Source organism: Anser anser (assembly GCF_964211835.1).
Source record: "Anser anser genome assembly, chromosome: 1".
NCBI classification, from domain to species: Eukaryota; Metazoa; Chordata; class Aves; order Anseriformes; family Anatidae; genus Anser; species Anser anser.
In genome coordinates this window covers 209,554,678-209,565,133 of record NC_139720.1, presented here as the reverse complement: position 1 = coordinate 209,565,133, position 10,456 = coordinate 209,554,678, and the positions used below count along the sequence as shown (strand labels likewise).

The window sequence follows — 10,456 nt, the reverse complement described above, 5'->3', positions numbered from 1 at the left end:
GAAGGCGCCTTTTTGACTAATCCCTCTCCAGCCTTCCAAAGCAAAAGTATAGCTGTCTCTCCTTTTCCACACCAAAGCAGTCCACATAACCACGCCATGCTTATAAGCAAGCCAGGCTGCTCACCCAGGATCTTCCTGATCTTTCCCCCTGCTGTGACCCGCAGCAGAGCTGTGCTCCCAGCACCCCTGCAGAAAACAGCCCCGAGCTGGCTGGTCTGGTCCCTCCACCCACCCACAGGCAGGTGAAGAGCTGAGCCCAGCACCTCCTGCTGTAGGAGCACAGCCTGGCTTCTGATCCAACCACGGCAGAGCTGAGCATCCAGCAGCCTGACCCCAGTTTCTCCGTTATTAAACATAGATAATGTCTTGGACAGCACAGAAAGAAAGAAAATAGTGTCTGTGACACTCAGGTATTTCTGGGTATATTTCATATTTCAGATAGTTCGTCTGGGAGGATGGATTCCTCAGTGACTCTGATATATGCAGACAGAGACATGAGGTGCACAAATATTAACAATGAGAGCTCTCCTCCTAAGTTACATCCAATGTCCAAATAATCTAAATAGTAAAAAATAGAAAAATCAGTTCGTTTTCCAGCTTTGATAACTGGATTCTGCTGCTACTCTAAACACACCAAGTCTGCACTGAATCCTTTGGGTAGGTGATGTCTGAGTTACCAAAAGGAAAGGGAAATATATAGCAAGCAGGAGCAGTGCAGAGGTTTTTGGAGACTTTAAGGCCTTTTTTTTTTTTTTTTTCTAATTCTTGAAGAGGAAGATGTCCTCTAGAGCAGTTTTAACCCTTCAGGTCACTGAAAGCATCCCTTCATTCCTCCAAGGGGGACAACAGATGAGGCTAGCACGGCCACTAGCAGCTCAGTAGTTACCAGTGCAGAGCGAAGATGAGTGAGATGAGGAGCACAGAGGCCAGGTCCGTCAGGATCCACATGATGTTGTACTGCTGCGGCGTCTGGAAGGGAACAACAGAGGACGTGTCCAACACCAAGGACCCCGAAATACGCAAGAAAGCTGCTCTAGCTCCTCCTTGCTTCTTGATCCTAGCAATTCAGCTCCCTGGTGTGCATGTGAAGTAATATCCTTACGGTGTTTAAGGTATTTGGTGGCATTTTAAAGAGGTCACCTGCCAGTGGGTGTTGGTGCAAAATCATCAGTCTCAATAAGGACAAGTCCGCTGGGTGGCCAAGGAGACTGGACCACATCACAGTAAATACAACAGGGACTTGTTTGGACAGGCAGGCCCTGTAGTTTCCTTTGCTTCCCTATGACATTAATATCAACAGATGGCATTTGGCTGCCCCTGGAAAAACTGTACTTAAGTGAAAACCAGAGAGGGGCTGGGTTGGCTCCTGCTTCAAGTCCAAGAGCATCTGAAGATTTGTCCTCACATCAGACCACTCCCGCCCTCAGAATGGACTGAAATGATGCGGTTTTCTGGGTGGGAGATGGAAGCACTGTAAAATCTACTTCAAGAGTGTGAAACCAGTCATTCAGAGTGGTAACCTGAATGCAGGGACTCTGGTGAGACCAGTGACCCAGGTGCTCCGTAGCCCTATAGGTTGTCAAAGGCACAGTAGAGGGCAGACAAGCAATGTGAAAAGTTCCTCACAGCAGGTTTTTTTTTTTTTTTTTCCCTTTGGGCTTGTGACAACAGACCAAGTTGAGAAGGAATGTAGGCGTTCCTGGGATTTAGGAACTTTTGACAGCAATAAGGTTCTTTAGAAGCTTAGAGATTGAAATCCTCATGCGATATCCACATGTACCCTCAAAGGCCCCTTCCTTTAACCCTAGACAAGTTTCAGTATGACTTATTTTCCCTCATGTCAGGCCTGAGTCTCCAAGTCCAGCCAACCAGGGTTCTTCTCCATGGACCAAAAAGAACCAGGAAATGAGGGTGATGATACCTGGTATGGCTCAGAGGAATGAGGTAAACCAGGTTCATGTTAAGTCCGTCTGCATGCAGAGGGACTTTATTCATGCACAAATCAGCCCATGGTCTCTAAAGGTAGCCATGAATATCTGCCCCCCATTTTGTACCCCGGGAACAAGGGAGGATCACTGCTTACCATGAGGAAGAGAGGCTGGCTGAGATTCTTCAGCGTGTGGACAGCATTAGTGGTCACAGAGTGTGCCCCCGAGCACCACGCCAGGGAGAAGAGCCACGGCTCGTTGATCACATAGAGGTTGGTGGTGATGTTTGCCTCAGCGTATTTCCTTTAAAAGACCAAGAGGCAATTGCCTTCATTAAGGAAAGCAAGGAGGTTAGTACTTCCTTTGGGCTGAATCAAGGAGAGCTGGCAATTCTGTATGGCAATTCTGTCCTAACTTGTTATAGGACGTAGGTCAGGAACAGAAAGGAAGCCCAACCAGCCAATAATCGGTTGATAATATCTAATTCCAACCCCTACATGGGCAGGGACACCTCCTGCTAGGTCAGGTTGTCCAGAGCCCCTTCCAACCGGCCTTGGGCACCGCCAGGGCTGGGGCACCCCCAGCTCCTCTGGGCAGCCTGGGCCAGGGCCTCAGCGCCCTCAGAGGGAAGAATTTCTTCCCAACGCCTCCCCGAAGCCTCCCCCCTGCCAGGCTCCAGCCGGTGCCCCTCGTCCTGTCCCCCCAGCCCTGACAAAGAGTCCCTCCCCAGCTTCCCTGCCCCCCCTGCAGGCCCTGGCAGGCCGCTGGCAGCTCTCCCCGGGGCCTTCTCTTCCCCAGGCCCACCACCCCCAGCTCTCTCAGCCTGGCACCACAGCAGAGCTGCTCCAGCCCCTGAGCATCCTCGCGGCCTCCTCCGGGCCCGCTCCAGCAGCTCCGTGTCCTTGTGCTGGGCCCAGAGCTGAACGCAGCGCTGCAGGGGGGGCCTCCCGAGAGCGGGGCCCAGGGGGACAATCCAGCTGGGGGCTGCCAGCTCATATTCAGTATTCCACCTAAAAATGCATTTGTCATCTCCCAATAGTGTGTTTAAAATAATCTTCAAGGTCATTATTCACATTTCTTATGTTTGCAGCAACAGCTGGCCATCTGTGATGTCCTTATAAGTTACTGAAATTTAATATGAAGTGATACCATTTCTCTGTATAACTCTAAGGGAATGTATCATCAGTATGAGTATTTGTAAATTTATCTATAGTCTGCCCAGGATTTACCCAGATTTACCCAGATGGATCTACCTACCATTTTAAATGTTGGGAAAATTATCATTAAGAAAACATGGACATTATTATTATCCAAAGGGCTAAACGTTTTCTTATACTTGTTTTTAATTATTTTTCAATGCTTTTGAGCATGGGAAAGAACAAAAAATCCTGTTTACAAAAGGAGAGCTGGATAGGTAAGACATTTCATATGTGTTTTTAAAAATATCTGTTTATGTAAGACAACCATTTTGGAGAATCCTTCAATAAATGTGGAGCTTTCCATTGGAGAGATTACACTGTTAGTGTGTCCCAAGCAACAGAGTACTGGTAGCAACAGAGACAATAATGAAGTCTCCAAAATACCATCTACAAGAGTGTTGTGTTCTCTCACCACAGCATTATGCACTCACACCGATGTTTGTGGAGGCCATAGGAGGTTAAATAGTTGTTTGTTCATTCTCTATGGTTCATTATTAGCAATACTGAGGATGGCATGTGTAGAAACCTGGAGACACCTGCATCCTTCTAGTCAGAAAATCCTTAGATCCCAGTGAAGTAGATATGGACTTGGACAAGGAGGGGTGCTACCCTCCTTGCTACGTATGCTACCTCTTGGCCCTACACGGGGTATACAGTAGGAATGAAATAAAGTCCTTCAACTCCAAAATGTAACAGGGTTGGCCACAACCTAAAAGAGCTCTTGCCAAAAATGGTGTAGATCCTAGAGCTGGTCACCGGAGGGAGGCATTGCCACACACATGAAGCAAATATCCTCTAGACAACAGCACTTCGGGCTGAAACTGCAACCTACCGGATATCTTCACTGGACATTTCAGTGTAGGCCAGATTGAGTTTGACAATATTGTCCATCAATAGGTCTTCAACTGGGCCAGCCTACCAGATTGGGTCTAATCCCAGACTCATTGAGGATGACTTCCAGGGTTCTGTTGATCCACGAGTACCTGTAAGGATGTTTCTCTGGAGGGCGGTAGAGATCAAATATAACAAGTTTATTCTGACTGTCTGCAAGGCGCAAGAAATTACTTAGCTTGTAAATTGACTGATTCATTGCCTGGTTTTGATCTGCCCTTGACAGTGAGCCCATGCATGAAAAGGGTTTGTCCTAGAAACAAACAGATGTAAAAAGGAAATCAGTCAGCCAGTCATATCTAGGAGCAAGCTGCATGCAAACATTTCATACCTCTGTAAGCGAAAAAGTTTGGCATCAACCCTCAGTAGGTGAGGATATTCTATTCTGCTTAGCTCTTCTACCTGAGAAACATGGATAATTAACCCAGATGACACTGCTTCTGGGACATAAATTGTGTAGCTAGCTCTGCTGTTCTTCTCTGTCCCATCACGTAAACCGTATTACACACAGCACCTTGCACAAGTACCTGTTTTCTTCTTTCTCCAGACCATCTGTTCTGCTGCTGCCATGATAAGGAGCTACAAGAACACCCACCAGCCAAACAAAATAGGTCTCCTAGGCCTAAAGGCCAAAAGGACAAAGCAAGGAGACCCCCAACTGAATGACTTCTACCAACTAAGTGTGGGCTCAACCAAAAGTTTCTCTCCTAACTTTCATACTAATAAGCTGTAGCCAGCCAGTGTCTCTTCTACAACATCACAGTCATTTATGGTGCTTGCCTTAAGGAACCATGCTCCAGCATTCAACTCCTTCAGGGTATCCCAGGAGAACAAGGCTGCATTTTGAGCAGTGTCGTTGGGATAGACCTCCCTGATGTTGGTTGTCCTCCTCAGGCTGCTGTCATGCATGAGGAAAGGAACTCCGTCGTAGCTCTTGGAGAGCAAGAATTCAGGTCACCTGGAGTGGAGATCATTCATGGCACAAGCAGAGTCAAACCAGGTGAGAACAACGTGTGGGCCACCATGAATGCAGCAGTACAGCCTCCCTTAGAGCAGAGGGTAGGGTAGGAAAGAAGGCTGACACTCAAGATACCAAACTGTTTCAAGCTTAAATATTTCTGGGTGACCTTGGTGAAGCTGTACCTCACTGTGACTCATTTTTCTCAGGGGCAAAGTGGAGATGGTGGCATTTATGCCTGCCAGCCCCTAAAAGAAAATGGGTAGTAACTTGTGGCCAAAGGCTCTTTTTGCTGACACCAAAGTGCTTCTACAGGTTTCAGAGGACTGAAGTTTAAATGGATAGAAAGGCAAAATTCTCTTTTATAGAAAGGTCTTTATTAATAGAACACCTAAGTATTAGTATTTTAGTTACTTAGTGCCTGGAAACTGCTCATCCTGCCCAGTAGGTTAGAAGGTCATGGCAAGGAGTCCCATACACAAAGGTAATTAAAGGTCTAGTAATTATATCAATGATGGCACAGGTCTAAATACAATTTTCTGGTGGTTTCTAGGCCTGATAAGACCTTCAGTGAGGCCTGGAAGTCAGACTACAGTAGGAACTTGTCTCTGTATGTTGCAAAAGTATTTAAAATATACTGTAGAAATAATGACTGTTAGATAAGAGCTTATTGAGAAGAGCCATGTCCCACAGCCCTTAGCATCATGCAGCAGCTGAGGGACCCTGTCCCAGCCGTTGGCAGAACCAAATTGCCCAAAATTACATGGCTCCAAAGGCAACTCTTAGAAGAAGTATCTGCTTTGGGAAGTGTGATGTTTTTCCCTTACCTAATGGTGACATCTGTTTCAAGACCATCCCCACCATGTTCAATTGTCTTCTGAAATGACATCTCAGTGTTTTCTGGTGCCAGCTGGGGAAAAAAAATGGGCCATGAGCAGACTGGCTTTAGACACACTCTGGAGGACTCTGTAAATACTTTCTGTCTCCTTGTAACGCCTGTTTTGTATTAAAGGACCACCATTATCTTGTTAAAGTCTCCCGTTTGCTTTCTTCCACCTTAGCCACCAAACCCACCATGTCTCTCAGGGTTCCCTGTTAGCAAACCCACAGAGCGATCATTTGGCACACAGTTCCAAACGGAAATGTCTCCCTTTCCACCCTCCATTGATTTCTTGGGGGGAAAAAATGATGATGATGAAGGCAACAGCACACAGGATGAGGAAATGATGTAAAATAGCTTCTCCAAACCTACCATCGGTGCTCCGCGGTGTCCAATGAGGGCTGGCTTTGGTCCAAGTGTCCCCTCCTCTCTGATGCAAGGAGAGTACATCCCCAGAGGTATCAAGAAAAGAAAGAGAAGGATAGCCAGGTATGGACCAACAATTACCACCTGAACAACTGCAAAAATTTGAAGGAGGAATGCTAGAGTTAATCCATTTGGTAGCACAGCGTTTGCCTTGCAGCTTGACTTTTAATACAGCCCTCCAGCTAAGTAACTGTTGGGCTTTGTCCCATCCCATTTTCCATCCCTTCTTCCCCTAATTTTCACCGTCTGTCCAAACAATACAGTCCAGGACAAAGAAGGATTTGGGCTGTTTAGGCTAGGATTGCAAGTTTTGTGCTGCAATTGCATCTCACTATGCCTTCCAGCAAGACACAGCCTTCATTTCTTTTTCATTGGAGATGATGCAATGCAATTTCCCCCACCTGCAGAGGAATGATCCTCAACAGAAGGATGCTTTTTTTTTTTTTTTCTTACTCAAATAAGAGCAGGCAACATTTTAAAGTTTCATTCCCCTCCAGGTGAATGCTTCCCTGGTTCCTTCAGACTGCTGTCAGTGGCTTTCTGTATGTGACATGCAGTCTCCTACTGACACTGACTGCATGGGTACTGCATCTCAGAAACCTGCCAAGTCATTACCTATGGTCTCTGGAGTCTGTTGACATATTACTCAAGAGTCCCAGTGGGCAACCTTCACCTCAGAGAATGAAACAGTTCCTCTGAGAAGCACCTGTGCACCAAAATTCCTTATTTAGGTGGCTACCACCACCCCTCTGCACACTGTATTAGTGGCTCTGAAAGAACTTGGGGTTACACCAAGTCAATGTATGGAGTTGAGTGACCATTAGGCACAGTGGGTTGTAAAGTCTTGGGTCCCAACATGTTCCTCCCTACCCCCAGCTGCAGTTAAATGTAGAGAAATTCCTAGGTAGGAAACAAAATGCTCCCACCAGCACATTCTGTCTGAAGTCAATGGTTTCTGTTACAACTCAACATCTGCAGATGGGTGTCATGTAGACAACACTGGATATATGGAGAAACTGGGTCAGAGAAAAAGAGCCAGAGCCAGGCTCTTCTGCAGTTGTTCTTGACTCCTTGCCCTTACACTTCCTGGAGCTCTCAAAGGGATAACACCAGGAAAGGAAAGCAAAATTCCTTAACAACCAATCTGAAAGCTCTTTTCCCCATCCTATCTGGCTTCTCCTAAGATCCTCTAGTATGGACTGACTTTCTGAGACAGTGAAACTGAGCATAGCAATTTCGGACACTGGTTGCTCTCTCCTGCAAAATTCTGACCAAATTTTCACGCATGATCTAGAACTTGGGGACTTTTGCTAATCTCCTTATCTTTAGGGCTTGTCACTACCTTGGTATACACCAAAACTTTGCAAGGTAGCATGCAAATCACTAACAAGTATGGACAGGCCCGAGACAGTGCATAGGCTAAGCCCCAGCCCTGCTAATTTCTCTGGAATACTCAAAAACTAAAATTCAACTCTAGCTGGAATGTGGATGTGGGAGGAAACGGCTCCTGCACGCTTGATTTTCCACACTGATATGTGTCTTTTGTCATACAGGGAGCAGGAAGCAGAGCTACTGTACCTTTCTTATCTGCTCTGATGGCATACAGAGCCATGGGCCAGGAGAGGAGGACCATGATAGTTATTGCCCCTATGTGGAGATAGGGGGCTGTGATCTGGAAAGGAGAAAAAAGGATTTTATTCAAAGGATGAAGTGTGGATACAGACAGAAACAAGCCCCAACACAGCTGCAGCCTCCCACATAGATGGGCTCCTGCTGTGGACATCAGCAGTTTATCTTCTCTCCCACACCCAGGTTGGATCCACAAAACACCTCCTGAGTCAGGGCAGAGAGATGTGCCTGGCTGGTTCCCCGCACTGAGGAGTGCTCCTCACTTCAGTATAAAGCTCTCCTTTCCTCTCAACCAGCCAAAAGGGACAAGTCTGTCCTTGTCCAGGATGGTTTGGCAAACAATCACCTTTACTACTACGTCATAACCTGTGAACATCTTCCAGAGAGCACCAGTTTTAATCCAATCTAATCCAGTCCAATCTTATCCATGTAACAGTCATCTCCACTGCAACTAAATCATCAATCTAATGTCAACAAACCGGAATTTCCTCAGCCTTTCCTACCGCTTGGCCAACTCTCTAAAATGTAAGGGTTGAAGAAAAGCAGAAGTCATTGAGAGATGTCATTGTGTGTGAGAACGTCTGCCCTGGATACCTGATCCCAACTTCTTTTGACCAGAAGCAGGATGCAGTTGCATAAACAAAGGTGCCACCTGAGATGTCCAGGATATTTGAGATAGTTATGCAGGGCTAGTGGACAGAACACAGGATCTGCTAAAGACTGGTGTCCTTTGGGAACAGCAGCTGAAGCATCTCAAAGGGCATGAACACCCAAAATAAACCACACCTGTGGGAAACCCAAAAGATTTTGTGTCTCCTTCTCCCCATCCTCCTCCCCTAGAGTCTGAAAAGGGGAGGAGAAGCTGACACTTTCTCTTTACCTTTGCCAGTGCATTAGCCCTGATTCCCTTCCTCAGGGAATGAAGTTCTTCTGGGTCGCAGGAGACTGAAATTGGGCTAATGCTAAAAGCTGCTGAGCTGGCATGAGCTGAGTAGGGAGTGAGTTCTCACTCCAGTAACCCCACCAGCCAAACGGATCTGATTTACCTGCCCTCAGCACCTGCTAATTAACAGTGCACTTAAAACAAGTTTGCCAAAAAAAAGGGAAAAAAAGATACGACTTCCCCAAAGGAGACATGTTATATCAAACAAATAGCTTGATACCAAACCTCAGGTCTTGGCTTCCTTCCTTCCTACGGGAAATGTTAAGTCTTAATAAAAGTCTATGCAAAACTGCACAGACTGCCAGGAAAACCCATGTGAAAAACATTTACCATATGGAATATTTTCCACTGATTGCCACACAATACTTCAAGAAACCAGTTGCTTTTTTCAAAGAACCTCCTTTCAAACAAACCTCTTACCTGGAATGAGAGGCGGACTGTTTTCCACTGATCTCCCCAGAGTACAGATAATATGAAGAGGGCTGTGATAGAGAAGCCCAGGACAAGAAAAGTCCCAATCTGGGGAGATACAAAGGACATTAATAAGCTTTGGTATTTCTGCATAGGGTGTGCAATCTATTTGCCTAACAGGCTTCTTTAATCAGCTTGGACTCAATACATTCGGGATGCACAAGCTTGGCTGTGCCACTTCATAGACAAAGAGATCTAATGGGACTAAAACCAGACCCACAGTGCTATAAATTGGATTTTCTGTATGGCAAAACTGATTTTACAAGTTAAGTACCTAACCTGAGTCAGCCCTCAAGGCTCCCTCTCTAGTCACGGGAGAAAGAGAGGAATTTACAGAGGTGATCCATTTCCACTTGCTTTATGATAAGGGATGCCTCTCTCTGTCTGTTGATGCAGATGGAGCCTAGATGAACAACTATCGTTAAATTCTGTAGTTGGCTGAACTCAGAAACACCAAGTTAAACCCAAAAGAGACATCAGCACAGCTTCCTTATGCTGAGTTGCTTTGGAAGAGGCTTCAGCAACTGCAAACTTTTCTGTAGTTCAGAAATAAGAATTTAATCTTTAACTAAAAGAAAAGTGAAGGGGTAGCTCATTCTGTGCTGTGGCTTCTTGCCCAGGTTGGTACCAAGCAGTTATGATGGCAGGCTCTTCCTGGAACCTTATTTGTCTGCTGAGAACTAAACACAAGTAGAAACTGGAACCAAGGCCCTAACTAGTCTTCAGGGAGATCCTACAGATCAGCATCCTAATAATCAGTCCCTAATCTCTTCCACATAGGGACGCAGTGTTGGTATTTTCCACAAATTGCTCTACAGCTTTCTGGATCTTCTGGAAGCCCATTTTTGATAGTAAAATTGATCGTTTCCACTGTGTAAATGAAGAAACAGAGGATGGAGTATTCTGACATTCAACTATTCCCCTTCACAGCAAGATTTGCAATCTTATTACGCTTTCCCCTAAGCTTCATGGCTTATTTTTTAAAAGCCTCACCTGGCTTTCAAGAAGTTCTTAAGAAAGGTGGTTTCTAAAGCATCATTTTGCAGCAACAGCTCCCTGAGGAGTTGTTTCTATGCCTTCCAAACTCCACGTGGCTTTTCCAAAACCACCCCAAGACCAAAAGACACGGGG

At 45.9% G+C, this 10,456-nt stretch overlaps 2 protein-coding genes across 9 annotated transcripts in view; both read right to left on the bottom strand.

Moving 5' to 3' along the window:
- Positions 1 to 10,456, bottom strand: part of PAK1 (p21 (RAC1) activated kinase 1) — an 805,686-nt gene that overhangs the window by 494,693 nt on the left and 300,537 nt on the right. The window lies entirely within an intron of this gene.
- Positions 1 to 10,456, bottom strand: part of LOC310893123 (glycerophosphodiester phosphodiesterase domain-containing protein 5-like) — a 37,827-nt gene that overhangs the window by 3,353 nt on the left and 24,018 nt on the right. Inside the window, 9 exon segments of the mRNA XM_083821695.1 lie at positions 887 to 969; positions 2,084 to 2,231; positions 3,960 to 4,037; positions 4,039 to 4,271; positions 4,799 to 4,949; positions 5,804 to 5,886; positions 6,229 to 6,374; positions 7,861 to 7,954; positions 9,275 to 9,373. Of these exon segments, the coding sequence (XP_083677821.1) occupies positions 887 to 969; positions 2,084 to 2,231; positions 3,960 to 4,037; positions 4,039 to 4,271; positions 4,799 to 4,949; positions 5,804 to 5,886; positions 6,229 to 6,374; positions 7,861 to 7,954; positions 9,275 to 9,373 (1,115 nt within the window).